At 41.9% G+C, this 19,126-nt stretch overlaps 2 protein-coding genes across 8 annotated transcripts in view; one reads left to right on the top strand and one right to left on the bottom strand.

The window, feature by feature from the left end:
• Window positions 1-19,126, bottom strand: part of LIMCH1 (LIM and calponin homology domains 1) — a 321,761-nt gene that overhangs the window by 205,841 nt on the left and 96,794 nt on the right. The gene's annotated exons all lie outside the window — the stretch shown is intronic.
• LOC112835468 (double homeobox protein A-like) lies at window positions 10,438-10,953 on the top strand. Its single transcript, XM_025886969.1, is given in 1 exon segment — window positions 10,438-10,953. A coding segment is annotated over 1 exon segment (516 nt).

Here is a 19,126-nt window from a genome sequence, read left to right as displayed (position 1 = left end):
AAAAAGTTTGGAACGGGAAGATACCACTTTTCAAAGGTTTTTCATTCAAATGCAACAGAAGGACACCTCCATATAATAATATTCCTCGAATCCTCTATTAAAATGGTGGCTGGCGGGTATTAAGGAGGGCACGTGTTGTGATGAGCAGTGGGTGTTATAGGCAACTAATGAATCGTTGAACACTACATCAGAAACTTATGATGTACTATATTCTGGCTAACTGAATATAATAAAAAAAATGGTGGCTGGGATCTATACATGTCCTCTACATAGTATATTTTAAAACAAATATTTAGATATCAGACAAAGGAACCAATGTACTGTTTGGCTTTGGAAAATAAAAGACATGTCATCTGTGAGTTTGCCATGTGAATGGCTCTGGGCAGGCACTTGGTGCTGGGAAAGGCCATAGTGCCCCTCACCCTCATCTTCTATCAATGGTACTTTTGTTTGAATCACACAGTTGTCTAGCGACACCTACTCAGCATTGGTAGGAGACCAAGAGTCAAGACAACTGGGTTCTAGCCACAGTTCTGCCAATAACCAACAGCTTCTAGCAAATCACCTCCCTTCTCTAAGATAGCCCTACACAAATCTATAGGCCTTCTGAACCCTCCTCCACCCTAGCCTCCCACCTTGAAATTTTGATAACAGAAACAGCATCTTTTACAGAACCAAAACTGACTCATTTATGCCTCAGCTGCCCAGTGTGGTAGTCACATTGTCGTGGCTGATGACACAGGTTGTGCCCTGAACAAGGGTGCCCAGCTGAGGAGACAAGTTAAGACTAAGAGCCAGCCTGGGCTCTCTTTGTCAAACCACACCAACTCAACTACAAGAAGAGTCATGTTTTCCTAATTCACACAAAGCCACTGTCTGTATCTAAAGCTCAGACAGTCCACCCTGAGATGTCTTTTTGAGTTTACACAAAATTGCTCAAGGCGCTATCAGATAGAAGTACTATTTTTATCCCTGCTGTCCAGATGAAGAAACTGAAGTGCAGACCAGTAAGTAATTTGCCCAATTTCATATAGCTAGGAGGGGGCAGAGTCAGGACTCGAAGCTGGGCCAGTCTGGCTCCTGACCCATGCTCCTAACACAGTATGTTATGTTGCCTAAATACGTCCGTGTCCCTGTGATTTTTTTTCCCTGTTATCAGTTGAGTTGTAAATAAATCTCTGACTTCCCACTATCTGTGCCACCTTCTTCTCTCTTCACTGTGCCTTTTCCTTACACTGTGGAATAAGAAAATAAACCCCCAAATCTAGAAAAATGTCATAATGTCTGTGCATTTATTATCTGTTCACTTAATACCATGGGGGTAAAATCATAACAAGCCTATGATGTACTGGATTTTTATCTCCATATGCAAAGAATCATCACAAATATCCAAAGAATCCAAGCTGAAATAATCCTATATACAACTTGACCCCCTATGGAAGGAAAAATAAATATCCATTAATGGGGAATGGAGGGGACGAGAAGGAAGGAAGACAAGATGCTTCATTTAAGACCATTAGGCATTTCTACAACAAAATATTTCCCTATCTTCCTCTGGTTCTTTAAACTTACAAATAATGTATTAGGGCAGGAAACCTGTTCTTTTGGCTGGTTTGTGATGAAGACAGCAGGTGGAAATCCCAGCCCACTAAAATGCCGTTCATCACTGGGCCTCATGACACAGCAGAATAATGAGGGCCCCAGACTGAGGAAGCAGAGGCCATTTCGGCTTCAAGGGGAGTGAATATTGCTCAGGCTGTGTATTTAGCTCTCCTTACCTCCTCCTGCACAAATAACGGGTACCTCAACAAGGAAGGAGTCCTGTCTTCAGGCTGTTACAAAGAACTGTAAGAAAACAGTGTAACACAGGACTACTGCAGGGCAATTAAAGAAAACACAGGAAGACTATTCTTTATAAAGCCAATAGGTAAGAACTAGATTTACCAAAAACACAACAAAACCAGCAATGGGAACTTCTGCCCACACATCATCTTGAAAAACAGTAACTAAAACACTAGGGAGAAGAAGAAATGAGAGAAGTTTTAAAAGGTAACTCTGTTAATAAGATGAAACCAGAGAGGGAGACAAACCATAAGAGACTCTTAATCTCAGGAAACAAACTGAGGGTTGCTGGAGTGGTGGGGGGTGGGAGGGACGGGGTGGCTGGGTGATGGACATTGGGGAGGGTATGTGCTATGGTGAGCACTGTGAATTGTGTTAGACTGTTGAATCACAGACCTGTACCTCTGAAACAAATAATACATTATATGTTTAAAAAAAGAAGAAGAAGAAGAAGATAGTGGGAAGGGAAAAATGAAGTTGGGGAAATCGGAGTGGGAGACGAATCATGAGAGACAATGGACTCTGAGAAACAAACTGAGGGTTCTAGAGGGGCGGGGGGTGGGGAGATGGGTTAGCCCGGTGATGGGTATTAAGAGGGCATGTATTGCACGGAGCACTGGGTGTTATACGCAAACAATGAACCATGGAACACTACATCAAAAACTAATGATGTAATGTATGGTGACTAACACAATAAAATTTTTTTAAAAAGGTAACTTATTGTTAGAACTATTGCTATGTTCCAAGAGGTCCTTGATTAAATTTTAAAAACCTTTTATAATCAAGATGTCCTCCAAGATGGCCTAGAACCAAGAGCATTTTGCTAAACGTTTAATAATTGGTTTTCATGGTGTGTGTGTGGGGGGAGCCCAGGTATGTAGCACTTGCCAATCTCCATGCTGTAAAAATTCCCACCACTGCCGAGTTCAAGCTCAACCTGACGTCGCTGAACACAATGAAGGGCAGATACGCCCAATCTTCTCTCCTGAGCTTCTTAATAAGCTGGCTCCAAAACACCCCTGCAAACTTGCAATCTGTATTACATAGACATTATGAGGCTAACAGTTAAATACAATATTTTAAATGTATTACCATTTCTAAATATCTATGATATTGGAGAATTTATCAAATAATAATTGAAAACAAAGCATAGGACTACATGAAAATTTAAATGCTTCTAAACTTGCATATACTCCTGTGTGAAAATAATCATCTTATAGAACACACAACTATTATGATGATATAAATCTATTATCCTTTCAGATACCTGCTTCCAATTTTCTGGCTACAGGCAAGCAAAGCAAAAGGTCTCCACTAAATTCTTGAAAATTGAAGCAGTAGCAATAATCCAAAGAACAGGCCTTTTGCAGGCATTTGAAATCAAATATAAGGATTTTACTTTTGTTCTCCTGTAGTAAATGTTTCTGAGTTGTGGAATAGAGATCAGGTCCTCGAAAGTTTGTACCCTCTCTCGTCCTAAATTTGAAGATGTATTTCTACCTCTTCCTTTCATAGGAGAGTCAAGAATGATAGCTAAGCCAGTCATTGTTCCTGGATCCATTCTAGCATACAGCAATAAAAAAATGTTTTTTAAAGATTTTATTTATTTATTTCAGAGAGAGAGCGAGCAAGCATGAGTGGGGAGAGCAGCAGAGGGAGAGGGAGAAGCAGACTCCCCTCTGAGCAGGGAGCCCGCTGCGGGGCTCAATCCCAGGATTCTGGGATCATGACCTGAGCTGAAGGCAGACGTTTAACCCACTGAGCCACCCAGGTGCCCCACGGCAATAAAATTTTTAACGAAATAAGTTTGTGGACATTTACCAGGTTGTGATAACCTTTTAGAGGACAAGGGAAAAACGCACCTCACCTCTGACATAAGGACACAAACTCTCCAAGCAAGAGCCTTGACCACGGCAGGAGGTAATAAGAACTAGCAAAGCAGACCAGTTGCTATTCCCCGCTGACTGACACAGAGAGCTGCTGTTTGTAGAAGGAAGGAGGGAGGACTAATGCTGTTTGCAACAATCAACAGCTCTGTTCTTTCTTTCTCTTTTTTTTTTTTTTTAATTGCTAGAACACCTGCTGCCTCCATCTCTTTAGCCTCACCCATTATGCAGCATGCCGGCAGTGATGGGACCGGGATATGCCATTGCACACAATGACAAACCTGAGGAAAAACAAAGGAACAGACCCGACATCTCAAAGAACAGACCGCGAACAGTGCACACATTTCCTCTCCCACTCTTGGGACTGGCAGGTCCTCCAGAAATCTATTCACCAGAATTTATTGAGTTGGCATTGTATGGCACTGGGTGGAGTTAAAATGCCAAGATAATACTTGTTCTTCACATCATGTCTTTAGGGGCATTAAGTTATTATTCCACGGGGATTGGCCTTCACATTGACTCTCTGGCCTACCCAAGAAAGGAAATACTTATAGAAGCATTTCCTGGGGTCCCACAGAATCCATGTGTTAAGACACATGATGTGGAAAAAAGGCTCCATGGTCAAGTAAGTTTGGGGAATGCTGTGTTCTTTAAAAATGTATTTTTTTTTCAACTTTGAGCTTCTCAGAACTAGTAACAGGCTAATGCGTGCAGACATCCTCCAGTGGGCAATAACCTAGCATTTCCCCATCTGTCTGACCAAGACCTCTTTTTGAGAACATTCTCTGGTGTTTGGAAGCTTAGGAAACTCTGGCTTTCTACAGAGCTGGCTAACTTCTAGCCTGGGGGACTAAACACGCCCTCACACAGGTTATTTGGCCTTTATCATACTGCATCCGCTGGTCATTGCTTTTTTAAAAAATGTGAATAAATCACCAAATTTAAAAATCAGAAGTGCTAATATTTAAATGACAAAGGGTTTTTATTGCTTCTCGTGGAAAAAAAAATGGTGGACTAATGGAGCACGTTGTACCCACAGACTTGCTTTCTCTTTGCAGAATATTTTAAACCAAAGTACACGGCATCCAGTTTAGGGTGACATTAAGGAAAGAAAAATTAGAAGTGCACTTGCGTATAAATGTTCAGAGAAGTGAAACAAGGCAAGTGAGAAGGGGCTTTTAAAGAGGTCTTCTGAAAAGTGGGGATGAGCTCAGACGGGCGAGGAGAAAGGAGGGATGTGTGAAGAGTCAAAGGAAGCTCCAAGAACATGAGCACAGGGCTGGAATCAGTAAGTCATAAAAATAGATCACAGACGGCTTCAAAATAGAGATACAGAACACACATGTTTTATTTAAATTTGCAATTTAATTGAGGAACTCAGCAGTCAGGAATTTTAATAATTAAGTAGCTCTGAGACATGCATAGGGTCAAATCAAGCCTTTTGGCCATTAAATCCAATCTCTAAGAGGATAAACACTAGATATTTCTTAGATATATGACTAAGTAATTCCCCAAAACAATTTTCATAAAATGCCAGGTGCAAAAGCGATCACATCAAAATCCTCTCCAGTTCCAAAGACCGGGGATAGCAGGGCCTCCAAGAACCAGTGAACCAATTCGAAAATAATTCTGGAACTTCAGAGATCCTATTACTAAGAAGCAGAAATAGATTTTCAAGTGCTTGCTTTGAAATATTAAGCACTCTTCCACACAGATCTTTCCACCATCCTAGAACATTTATTAAAAACCAGTTCAAAGTGAGTCAGCTTCTAAAATAAAACTTCACCTTGCCTAAAGTCACGATGCATAGTAACTTTGCCACAATGTGATAAGCACAGTCTAAAAGGCAAAACAAAAAATACAGAAATATTTTCTTATTAAGTTAGATCTGTGGGGCGCCTGGGTGGCTCAGTCGGTTAAGCGTCTGCCTTCAGCTCAGGTCATGATCCCAGGGGCCTGGGATGGAGTCCTGCATTGGGCTCCCTGCTCAGCGGGAGTCTGCTTCTCCCTCTGCCTCTGCCCTTGCCCTGCTCATACTCTCTCTCTTGCTCTCTCTCAAATAAATAAATAAAATCTTAAAAAAAAAGAAGTTAGATCTAACATGATAGCTCAAAACACGTTTCTCAGTCTGAGTTAAGATCTAACTGTTGCTGTTTTATAATTTGTTATTTTTCTCATGATGACTTTTTAAAGATTTCTACTAACAACTCAAAACCCCAACCCCCAGACTTGATTAATCTTCTACCTATATTCTTAAAAGAATGCCTTGTTTTGATAAGTTTGGCATCATCAGACACAAAAAAGATCATTCTCCAAAATCTTGGGAGCTACCAGAATCTTCTCTAACCTTTTTTTTCTACCTTTGAGAATTGCCTCTTTCTTTCAGAGCAAGTCCTTCCAACCTAGGCCCTTGCTCCTGCTTACACCCCTCGGTTCCTCTCCTCTCCCTCCTCTCTGCACTGCTGACCAAGCTGGGGGATCTTTGGAATACCTGTCTGCTTATGGCAGTCTTGATTTAAATATTTCCGAATGTTTCCTACTGCCTGGAGCTCAAGCCCTACTCCTTAGACTGCTGATCAAGGAATCTGCTATATGTGTGTGATTCATTGTGTGAATTCCTTGTGTGAATTCACCACGCACATTCATGCCTCTTTGCATTTGCTCATGCCATTTACAACATCCAGAATCCCTTCACTGTTTATTTATGCATGTCCAATCCCATGTTCAAATCTCCAGATATAAATACTCTAAAATTTCCACAAAGCACCCAGAGGAGCCCATGTCTCTTGGTAAACTAAATTTCTCTCCAACTCCCAAAGCACTTACTGTCTCTCATACATGAAATAGACAGGATTTATAATCAAAAGATCTGGGCTTAAATCCTGCTTTCACCACTAATTCTCTATGTGATGTGGGGAAGGTATATCTCTGTACTATAGCTCTTTCCTCACCTCTAAAATAGGGAAAATGATAGCACTGATCTTAAGTAAGGATTAAATGAGATTATACACATGAGAGCACATGAAAATTATTCATGTAATTTACCCAGAACTGTCATTAATACTTGTATGTCTTGCCCCTGTGTTCCTGAGTAGATTAAGTCATTTAACAATTATTCACAGACCACATATTCTGTGCCTGATATTATTCTAGACCCTGGAGATGTGGTCTCTGAATTCATGGCACCATCTAGTAGACAAGACAGATAAGAAACAACATAACATATGATATAAGGTAGTGATAAGAGCTATGACGAAAAATAGAGCAAAAGTGGATAAAAAGTGGCAAAGAATGGATGGCTACTTGAGATATTTTATATTAAAAAGGTTTCACCAAAGAAGTGACACATAATCAGTAACACATAATCAGAGAATGAAGGAGGTTGTGAGGAATGCTCATTGCCATGGGAAAAGCCTTCCAGGTGGGGAAATGCAGGTTCAAGGCCTGTGGGTGGATGGGAGCATGGAGTTGCTAGTGGAAAAAGCAGCAAGTATGGCTGAAAGGGAGCCAGTAAGGGTAACAGGGCAACAAGATGATGGCAGAGAGGCAGCTAATAGCCTTACAGACAATAATAAGGAACTTGTAACTTATTCTCAGTGCTGCTCAAAGCCACCGAAAAGAGAGTTTTGAGCAGGGAAGAGCTGTGATTTGATTAACACTTTTTTAAAATTACTCTGGCCATTGTATGAAGAGTTGACATGGAGAAACAAGACGAGCAAGATTGAGGACAGGAAGACACTGAGGACCCAACTGCATAGGCAGTTGAGAAAAATGGTAATTTGGACTCGGGTGGTAGCTGAGGAAGTGTTGAGAGGTGGTCAGATCCCAGGCTTATTTTGAAGATAGAAGCTAAAAGGTTTGCTGATGGACTAACCAAATATGAGATATCAGCAAAGGAGAGGAGTCGAGAATATCTATACATTCGGACCTTGAACAACAGGATGCATGATAGTACAAGCTATTCAGATAAGGAAGCTTAGATAGGAGCAGCTTTGGAAAGAAAAATCAAGAGCAGTATTTTATTCCTATCAAGGAATAAAATATCCGTGTGATATTCAAGTCGAGATACTGGGGAGAGAGATATAGCGGAGCTCAAAGGCAAGGAGCTAGAGATACATGCGTAGAAGCAGACCATGAGAGAAAATCATCCATAGTATGTGCAAGAGAAGAGGTCCCAGGACTGAGTACTGGGGTGAGCCAACAATTAAAAGTCAGGAAAAAGAGGAGAGTCCAGCAAAGGAGAATAAGAAGGAATAGCTAATGAGTTAGGAGGCCAATTATAAGATGAGGATGGTCTGGAGGCCAAAGGAGAAAAAAAATGTTTGAAGAGGGAAGGAATGTTCATGGTCCAACAGTGCTGAGAGGTTGTTTAAGATGAGAATGGGGCATTATCTGTTGGATTTGGGCAATGAAGGACACAGGTGACCTTGACGTGAGTAACTTCTATGGAATGGTGAGTATGCACATACTCCAGAGTAGATAAAGAAAGGAAAGCACAGTCAACTCTTCGAGTGAGCAGATATGGAGAAGTAGGCAGAGATGGATGTATACTTTAGAAAGGGCACATGTTAAAGGAATGACCCAGTGGAAAAAGAAGTCAGTGCAGTAGAAAAGAGAGAGATGACAATTGAGGGAGCAAAGAGTAAATTTTTGAATATGTGAAGAGATGCAGATCACAAGGGTAAGGTCTGGCTTCAGATGTGCAGGGAGAGATCATTTATTCCAACAGAAAGAAGGCAGAGTAAATGGGTACTACAAAGCAGGGTAGATGATAAGTCTGATGGTGGGAAGATCAGCCAATCTTTTCAGGTTGCTTTTCAGAAGCTATCGGCTGAGGGTAAGGAAAAAAGAATGGCACTGGAGGTCAAGGAAAGAAAAATCTGGGGCACGAAATGATATATGAGTGGTAAAGTCGGTAAGCTGCCATTTGATGGTCCCTTCCTCCCTCACTCCCTTCTTTGGCTCTCCCTCCAGAACCTCTATAGCTTTTCAGCTGTTATCCGAGAGCACAAAATCCTGGGACTTGTGCTTAAAGGTGAGCCTGATTTCTTTGACAAACTCTAAACCTGAAAGCCAGAAGAAACTCAAAGCAAGAAGAATTTTTATAAGTTTTCAAAACAAGCAATGATATCTTGAAAAGGGGTGTTAAAACTAAAAGAATGTTTTTCTGGACTATGTGTAGCCAGCCATACCTTGGACACTATGAAAAATGCCCAGGACTGCAAGCATGGCCCTCAGCCCACGTTCAGAGTCACCTTCATCTCTCATTTTGACAAGTACATGGGAGTCATTGATGAGTGGGACATTCCAGAGAAACAGTACTTCAAAGACCTGGGGAATCTATTACTGAATTAAAGAAGGAGGCAGAAAATAAACCAGCAAGTTATGTGTTTTGAGTTGTGACCACACTTATATATTCTGGAGCAATATAAAGGATCCTATTTTCCCCAAAACAGAAGAGAGCTCAACAAAGGTGGAAGACTGCCAGTCACTCAAGTGTGGTGGGCTTCATTTCAGTTGTTGTAGTGCTTTATTCTTATTTTTTTTTTACAATTTTAAAGATTTATTTACTTATTTGAGAGAGACAGAGAGAGTGCAGCAGGAGGGGGAGAGGTAGAGACAGAATCTCAAGCAGACTTCCCTGCTGAGCAAGGAGCCCGATGACACAAGGCTCAATCTCATGACCCTGAGATCATGACCTGAGCCAAAATCAAGAGTTGGACGCTTAACGGACTGAGCCACTCAGGCACCCCTCAATTGTTGTGGTGGTTTAAACAAACCAATGTCCAACTACCAAGAGGTACAACTTACTGACTTTCCACCTCCTAGGAGGTATCATGGTCTACAGCCCAACTGACTGACCCTGTGACAAGCTTATGAATATGGTGAAAACTGCCCTTTTGACTATATTTAAGCAGAGCCGTGATGACAAATCCTCTGCTGAGTCTCTCGGCAAGAAGGGTTTGAAAATCACTAAGATAAACACCTTGTCTGGGTTTCCTAGGATAATATGACAGCTTTGCAGCTTCTTAAAAATAAGAATCTCTCCACAAATGAGCTTCATGTACATTCCCAACAGATAAAAGCCCAGAGTTAGAAATCTGAGCAGCTACCCACATGCTATGATGGCCAAATAAAAGACAGGAGGAGGGGTGCCTGGGTGGCTCAGCCGTTGGGCGTCTGCCTTCGGTTCAGGTATGGTCCCAGTGTCCTGGGATCGAGCCCCGCATCGGGCTTCCTGCTCCGCAGGAAGCCTGCTTCTCCCTCTCCCATTCCCACTCCTGCTGCTTCTGTTCCCTCTCTCGCTCTCTCTCTCTCTCTCTCTCTGTCAAATAAATAAATAAAATCTTTTTATTTTATTTGGGATTTGGGCAATGAAGGACACAGGTGACCTTATACAGGTCAGGAGGAGTGTATAAAAGTAAACGGGACTCCCAAAGGGAGCTAGGATGTCATCACCAACTTTGATCTTAATCTGAATGAAAGAAAAACAGATACTTGATAATGCAGGGCTATAAACCTTGCCCAAAATTCTTGAAGGTAATTTATAATTTCTTAGATTTTAGAATGGTAATTTAATGTATGTACTGTCTATTATGTAACATCTCCAAGAGGTCTAGCTAAGTGCCCTGTAATCAAACACAGTATTTTTGTGGAAAAAAAATTTGAATGTTCAGCTGATCCTTAGACTTCAGAACTCTCTTCCAACATGGCCCAAGACAACTCTCCAAACAAGACCATAACAATGAATCAGACACGCAGCCGCACCAAATTCACAGAAGATCAATTGAAAATCCTCATCAAGGCATTTGACCAAAATCCTTACCCAGGTTATGCTACCAAACAAAGACTTGCTTTAGAAATCAACACTGATGAGTCCAGAATCCAGATTTGGTTTCAGAATCGAAGAGCTAGGCACCAGTGCCAGAAAAAATCAGAACCCGATGAGGACTTAGAATCAAGTCAAGACCAAGATCACTCTGAAGAGGAGATTCAAAGTAGAGAAGACAGACGGTGTCGTACCAGCTATACTTCTTCACAATTACACACCCTCATCGGGGCATTTATGAACAACCCTTAACCTGGCATTGATACCAGAGAGCAACTTGCTAAAGAAATTGGCATTCCAGAGTCAAGAGTCCAAATTTGGTTTCAAAATCGGAGATCCAGATCCCATGTCCAGAGAAAAAGAGAACCTGATGATCAAGACTCAGAACAGAGATAAGACCAGGAACAGGATCTCTGGGATGAGAGAGTTCAAGAGAGAGAGAGGGAGAGTGCACAAAGAGAGGGAGCGGCAGACAGAGGGAGAGGCCGACTTCCCGCTGACCAGGGAGCCTGACGCGGGACTCGATCCCGGGACCCTGGTATCATGACCTGAGCCAAAGGCAGATGCTTAACAACTGAGCCACCTAGGTGCCCCTATATTTGTCATTTCTAAGTGACCTATTCCTTGACTTGCTTGTTTTATAAATAATCTTAAGTGACTTTCTGGAGACCCCCTCAGGGGCTGCATTCTTTAGGCAGTATTTTCTTTTTTAATAATTAAGTGTAATTGTAGTAAAATAAATAGAACATAAAATGTACTATCACAACCAATGTACAGTTCCATGGTATTAATTACATGTATGTTTTTCAACCAGCGCCACCATCCAACTCCATAATTGTTTTCCCCTTGCAAAACTAAAACTCTATACTGCAAAACAATAACTTCCCATCTCTCTTCACCTCAACCTGTGGTAACCACCATTCTACTTTCTTTCTCTATGAATTTGACTATTCTAGGTATCTCATATAAATGGAATCATACAATATTTGACCTTGTGTCTGACTTTTTTTCCCATAGCATTATGCCTTCAAGGCTTATCCATCTTATAGTGTGTGTCAAATTTGTCTTCCTTTCTAAGGCTGAATAATATTCCATTATATGCATATACCACATTTGCTTTATTCATTTATTCATTGGTGGACACTTAGGTTGCTTCCATCTTTGGGCTATTGTGAATAATGATGCTATAAACCTGGGGGTACAAATATCTGTTTCAATCTCTGTTTTCAATTCTTTGGGTTATATATCCAGAAGTGAATTGCTGGACCATATGATGAAGAATTTTTAAAATAAACAGATATTATGAAGCAAAAAAAAAAAAAAATTTGAACGTTCACATTAAATGGAGTAAATAAAGATAATGAATAGCCTGAAGTCATTTCAGATCAGGTCAGAGTTTTGCCACTAAATGAATTATGGAAAGAAGAAAGGAAGAAAGGAAGGAAGGGAGGGAGGGACGGAGGGAGGGAGGAGGGAAAGAAGGAAGGAAGGGGAAGGGAGGGGAGGGGAGGGGAAGGGAGGGGAGCGGAGGGGAGAGGAAGAGAGAAGGGGGGAGGCAGGAAGAAGAAAACAGCAAAAACTTTTGAAAACCTAAAATTAAAAAGAAAACTTCTACTTCTCAAAGCTGTTTAGGCTTTGTAACTGTGCCCAAATGACTGTGGACCTATAAAAATAAAAGCAAACATGCACACTTTGCCCTGTAAATTTTCTATATTGAACTACCAGACTCCCAAAGAGCTTTCACTTTTACCATGTGAAAAACAAAAGGAAAAAAATGAAGATTATCAAATATTGAAAATCACCAGGCAAGCCCCATATCTTTGGAGTATGATTTGTGACACTGAATGAACGGTGGCCCAGCACATGTCGGTGCTTCTGACTATACTGTGAAGGACACTGCCAAATACTACTTGACCTTTTGGTTTCAGTGTTACCTATAAACATGATGTTGATATTCTGCTTTCTGGTAAAGCTGCAAGATGTACAATGCTTAGTGACCACATTATGTCCAACGTGAGAATAATAAGGACCATATGCCAGGTCCAAATTCCTTGTAGACAGGATCAGAGATATCAAGTTAAAAAGGAATTTAATAGACTCGGAGAGATACTTAGAGACTCATATTCATAGCAGCATTATTCACAACAGCCAAAAGACAGAAGCAACCCAAGTATCAGTTGAGAGATGAATGGATAAACAAAACATGGTACATATAATGGAACATTACTGAGGCTTAAAAATGAAGGAAATCCTGCTACATGTCATAACATCAATGAGCATTGAGGACATTATGCCACGTGAAATGAGCCAGTCACAAAAAGACAAATACTATATGGCCCCACGGATACGAGGTGCCTAGAGTAGTCAAATTCACAGAGACAGAAAGTAGCCTGTGGTGACCAGAGGCTGGGGGGACAGGGTAATCAGGAGTTATTGTTTAGTGAGTATAAAGTTTTAGTCTTGCAAGATGAAAAGAGTCCTGGATGGAGGGCTGTGGTGGTTGCACAATAGGAACACTTAATGTCCCCACACTGTCCACTTAAGATGGTTAAAATGGTAAATTTTGTGTTATTAGTATTTGACCACAAAAGTAGTAACAAGAAATTTAACAGTTCAAAAAGGCATGGTGTGAAGAAATATACTGAACAACCTAAAAGGTGACACAGGAACTCGACAAGGAACAGAAAAAAAGTCCAAAATGACAAGGAAGAAGAGACTGATGAACCAGGAAGTTATGGAGGAAACTAACAGGAAAAGACAACTGAACTGTTAACTCCTTGGGAATCTGCGGGGACCTTCAGCCAGCAGGTTGGCTTTCGAGATAATGTGCAGCATGGGGTTTACTCTACTCATTCTCTCCCTAAGCTGTCACTAAGCAAGTGAACAGTTTCGAAGCCTTGACAGTGATCATAAATCTGGGAGCCCCAGGAAGCAGGGCTCAATGAGTAATCGAGAAAAAAAAAGGGGGCACCTATTAGCAGCACTTCTCAATCTGACTGCACATTACAATCACCTGGAAATACAGCCCCAGCCAGAGACTCGAACTTAATTGTTCTGGAGCAAAGGCTGCCCATTTCACATTTTTGTCAAAAGCTTCCCAGGTAATTCTAATGCACAGAGAGGGTGGAAAACTACTGACCTAGAGCAGGGGTATGCAAAGGTTTCCAGACACGTAAGTCTTTTCGCCTTTGTGAGCCAAACTGTCTCTGTCACAACTACCCAACTCGACCTTTGTCCTGTGAAAACTGCCATAGACAAACACAAATGAATGGATGGCGTTTCAATAAAACTTTATTTTTAAAACCAGGCAGTGGGCCACAATGTGCTGACCTCTGCTCTCTAGGGAGAGAAGGCTTCAGATCTTCTACATAGATAAAAAACTATTACTTGGGTTTTGGAAGGAGAATTTCAAATGCAGAGAGGAGTAGGGCCAATATAAAACACTAGTTTTAGATGTGAAAAAAAAAACAAAACAGTGAGGAAAAAAAGAAAAAGGGAGGACAGCATGCTGACCCAGTTCCACATGTGACATGTAGATGGGAACGAAGCAAACTAAGAAGTGGGTTGTAATTTTGTGTCCCTCCTTAAAAGAGAGAGAGAACAGATGGGGGGACAATGGAAATGAGGCACTGGAAGAACAGGAATTATGACCCAGGCTGCAGAAGAGGGAGTAGAAAGGCATGTCAGCAGGGGGTAATTCTAACTCGAGGCCTGGAGTCCAAAAGTGGAGGGAAGCTGAGCCTTGAGAAGGATCATTTGGCCGAGAACATTCTGGACCACACTGGCATGCTGGCCGCAGGGACCTGGGGTTCACTACCAAAGGCACCACCAGTTCAGAAACCTGTTGAGTGGATTTCCCAGGTGGGAACAAATGTGGGGGCAGGCGGAAACCACCCCAGGAGACTGGCTCATAGATTTTAGAGATTGCAGCACCAGGGTAACAAAGCCTGGGGACTCTGCTGAGGATGAAAACAGAAACGGGCAGGAGAAAGGCTGTGGGAAATTACCTTGGAGAATTCCCTCCTCTAATTTTGGAGCAGCCAGCTCAATTCACCTCTGGGCTGCCAGGAACGTAGTTGTCCAAAAGAAAAGCTTGGAAGTGTGAAGTTCTGAATATACAGAATGTGCACCAAAGACTGGACAGGGATCCCAGGAAACATAAAAAGGTGAGAGGCACCGCGACTGCAAATTTTTTAAATTCTGCACGTAATGGGTATGCTTCTGTCACTGTGATCCAAGGGTAGATATACCCGGCAGAATATTCACTGATTCAACAAATACTGGTGTGTACTTACGATGAGAGAGATAGAAGAAATACTGTGATGAGGCACGTGGAGTGGGGGCGAAAGCAGTCCTTAAGTTACATACACGTAAAGTTACAACTGCTGTCAGTTCCAGAAAGGAAAAACATACGGCTCAAAGGGAGCTTAGGATGAGGAGACTTGATCTGCTCAAGAAAAGGGCTCCTGAGCTGAGAGCAAAAGAATGAGTAGGAGGTAAGGAAGGAAAGAGAGAGGGAAGAGTCTTCCAGAAAGAGGAAATAGCACGTGCACAGCTGGGCACAGGGATGGAACATGGCAAGCATGAGGGGTGGGAAGAAGGATCCTCTATCTGGAGCTCAGGGAGCAAGGTGAGCTGAGTCCAACACCTGGCCAGAGACGTGGATGGAAAGAAGACCATTACAAAGTCTCTCAGAAGACTTGAAGAAATGTCAACCGAGCCCAGAAACTATGGGAAGCCATGGAATGACTTTAAGCCAAGTTAGACAAAAGGCTAACGGGTCAGATTAGTGTTTAAGGAGGAGCCCACTGTGAAGAAAAAGGCCTGGGAGGAGGGAAACTGGAGAGTAGATGGGGAACAACACTGGAGTGCTTCTGTTGTAGACTCCTACCCAGGAACCACGCCACAACTAACCAATAATGGCAGACTTCTACCACTTCAAAATGCCCTGGATTCTAGACATTTGTCAAGATTGACTGGCAAAGGTAAAACCATGAAGTCTCTCTTGTTTTCTCCTGTTCCGTCTGAGCCCTAAAAACAGATAACATAGTCTCTGTTCTAGGCCATCACTGATAACATAAATGCAGGTTTATCATAAAAAGAAAAAAATGACCTCTAGGAAGTCAATGGTGTCTAGATATTAAACAGCTGACACTTTGGTCTCCCTGCCCGAGTTCTTCAGGGGGCCTTTGAGGGGTTGCAAAAGAACTTCATAGTAAAAAAAAAAAAAAAAAGATAAAAGAAAATTCCTCAACTGGTTCACTGTGTAAGTCCCTCTGAGACCTTCCAGGAGGTAAATGATTGTAGTAGCATAGAGGATAATATTCGGTTGGTTCAATATTTGATTCAATATTCAAGATCCTTGAATCCTCTCCAAGCAGCCCCATCCCAAGAGAATTAAGAGTTATGCCATGTTGGTGCTCAAAATTGCTCTGGCCTTCCACATAATACAAACTACGCATGAGAGACCAATGTGTGCTCTTAAACCTATGTTCACTGACTCCATGTAAAGATGGAATTTCAATATAAACTCTGAAAAAGTAAAAGGTCTATTTTAAATTTCCGGGCAATTACAAGTAAGGCAAAATGTTGCCTTTTGCCAGCTGTATTAGTTTTGGGGGGAAAAAAAGCCAAACAGACTTTTCCTCTTTTATGTTTCATATCCAAGCCACAAGCCAGAAAACACTGGTATTTACTCCAATGCTAATAAAAGTAAATTACTTTGTGGTTTTGGGTCACTGGTATAAAACCTGTGCTCTTTTTAGTTTATGTAATGTACAAAAGTTCAAAATTTCAAGATGCATCCAGCACAAACTGATGACTTACTTATGCTTTTCTGTGTGATTCAAAGCCGTTTTTTTTAGTTTATGTTTGAATTACTTCTGCTTCTCTATGCCAAATGCTCTCATGATTCCTCTGGGATTCTTTTTCTCTCTCCGTCTTCTATCTTTTTACCTTTACAATGTTACAGCTTATTTTTTTTCTTCTTGAGCCATCTCCTGGATTATAATCTACTCAAGGCAGAAGTCAAACCCATGAGAAATTGCATTACCAATGAAATCTCTCATCTTAAACTATAAGTTACCGATAAAGGTTTTCTTCCCAGAGAAATGGAATCTAATTAATCCTTTTTGCAGTTGTCTTTTTATTTCCTAAAGAATACAAGTCCACTGGGACCAGAACAAACAACTTGAAAGGAACATTCTAGGACCTAATACACAGATGCCAAGCATACTGCCCCCCTCCCAAATCCATCAAGTCTCCGCACCAGATGTTGGGGCTGTATACACCCAAAGTTCAGCGTGCTTTCAAGTCAGTCTTTCCATCAGCCAGATGCTCAAGTTGACAGTTCCCTTTATAATTATTTATCATACAAAGAATTGCACAGACCTGAAGCAGGAGGCCCCTTGGTAATGCTGGCCAAAATGCTAAATAGGTCGGTCTTCTGCAAGCTGTCCAAAAACATGCTACTGATTTAGACAGTCCTGCAGAACAATCAATCATGGTCTAGGCCCCGAGGAAGGGCCATGGTCTGCACATGTTCATTTCATTAGGATCTTATTTAGGTCTGAGGACTTTTCTCCTTTATGTTTTTGAACTATGTTTCTCCTTTAAGTTTTAAACATGATTTAAAAACTATGTTTTAAACTAAGGATTTTTCTCCTTTATGTCTCCATGCAAAGTAAAGGGACAGGAGGTGAAGGGGAAATGCCCCTTGGGCTAATGTTTTGCTGATGGCCTTAACAACTCTAAGTCACCCAAAAAAAAAACACACAAAAATCCAGATTTATGCAGAGGGCCTCCCAGGCCTTAAGAAATGGCCAAGCTTTCACAAACCTAACAGAAATCAGGCACCAGCCCTAAAAGCAACCCCCCCTAAGGCCTTTTCTGTTATTTTTGTGCTAAGCTTGTCACAGACATCCTAAGGGAGTGTATCAGGAAGCTAAGACGAAACTTGTGATTTGAGACAGGGGATTAGGTATCAATACAGTGAAATGGGACCACAGACCCTCAGCTTCTCAAAAAAGCATATGCCATTTTCTTTTATGTTTTTTTCTCTCTTTTTTTTTTTTTTTAAGTAAAAGACAGTAAAAATTGTGCAACTCCCAAGACAACTATACTTCAAGTGAGGCAAAATCTCCTTGGTCATTTTGAGCAAAGAAAAGAAATACAAACCAACCATCTAGCATTGATTGCTAGGCCTGGAGTGAGAGAGACATGGCCCAGCAAAGGGATTCTGGAGCCAGGCTACCAGGGTTGGAAACCCTGTTTATCCACTTCCCAGCTATGGGCAAGTCATACTTAAACACGCTCTGACTCAGTCTCCTCATTTGTAAATGAGAGATAATAACAGCGCCTACCTCCTCACGTTTCTGTGACGAGTCAACGAATTCACAGGTGCTTAGGCAGCGCTGGTTTTGGGAAGAGGGTCTGGCACATGGTAAGTACTAGGGAAACGTTCACTATTCCTAGTTCCACAAAACCATAAACAGATTACTACGTCTTGATCATTTAACAAACAGAAAGAAATGAGGAACAAAAGAGCCACTCAGAAATGATTTGTTTGTCTGAAAAGAGAAAAGAAACAAAATCCAGCAATTTCCAAACGGCCCACGCGCAGCGCCCGCTACACACCCACGTCCGGGGGGGGGGGCAGCGAGGACAGCAGGAAGTTCATCTGCGCACGCGCACCCTTGCCACCATGGCTGTCGCTTCGGTTCTGAACATCAACTACACGAACTGAAATAAAAGTCTTATTAGAAAAGGAAAAGGTGAAGGGACACAGCTTCTCCTCCATCATGACAGCACACAGATGAACCAGGGCTGACAGACAGAGGCTCTTGTGACCAACGCAGATGGCTCTTTCAGAAGCATGAGCTGAGTATAAGGAGTGTAAGGTGGGAGGGGGCCTGCCAGAGCCAGGCTCCCGGGGCATGGGCACTAGCAGCCCCTCGGGAGCACCGGGGCCTGCCAGTAACAGCTACAATCTCGCCGGCAGTCTGAAGTAACAACCACCTCGGTTTTGGAATGCCAGGATCAAGTCACCTCAAGTCCGCCCTGTCGATTGAAATATTTGATTTTATTAAATATTAGCTCAAAGGTATAGATAGAAAACTTGTTCACAAAATTTTAGAACTGGCTTGGTTTCCAAACTCCTCCAGAAACAAAAACCTGCCTCCTCCAGCATCCTTCCCGCCTTCACATGGGTCTAGAACCTGCCCCCATCTCTCTCCTACCGCTCTCTTAACTGTCTTTGTAGCCTAGGCTTGGGTTTGTGAAGGTCCTCCCCCTCAGAACCAGAGTCACCTCTGCTCTCTCAGCTCTCCTGTCTCCGCCCACCCATTCCCTCTGTCCTCCAACCACCAAATCTCTCAGACTCTCTGGAGGTGGGGCCAGCACCCACATTTTTAACTCTAGTTTACACTATGCATTCCTGGAAGTGACAAGGGCTGTATCTTTAATACGCTATGTCAGTGCCTATCACAGTGCTGGGCACACAGTAAATGCTCACAAATACTTATTTCATGGATGAATCTACAGCAATTTCAACTTCTAAAGGGACTTATTT

This window comes from Callorhinus ursinus, unplaced genomic scaffold (genome assembly GCF_003265705.2).
Source record: "Callorhinus ursinus isolate GAN/ISIS: 27379988/994484 unplaced genomic scaffold, GSC_fseal_2.0 scaffold4, whole genome shotgun sequence".
Lineage (NCBI taxonomy): Eukaryota > Metazoa > Chordata > Mammalia > Carnivora > Otariidae > Callorhinus > Callorhinus ursinus.
The sequence above is the reverse complement of the archived record's forward strand: the minus strand, read 5'-3'. Positions and strand labels throughout refer to the sequence as shown.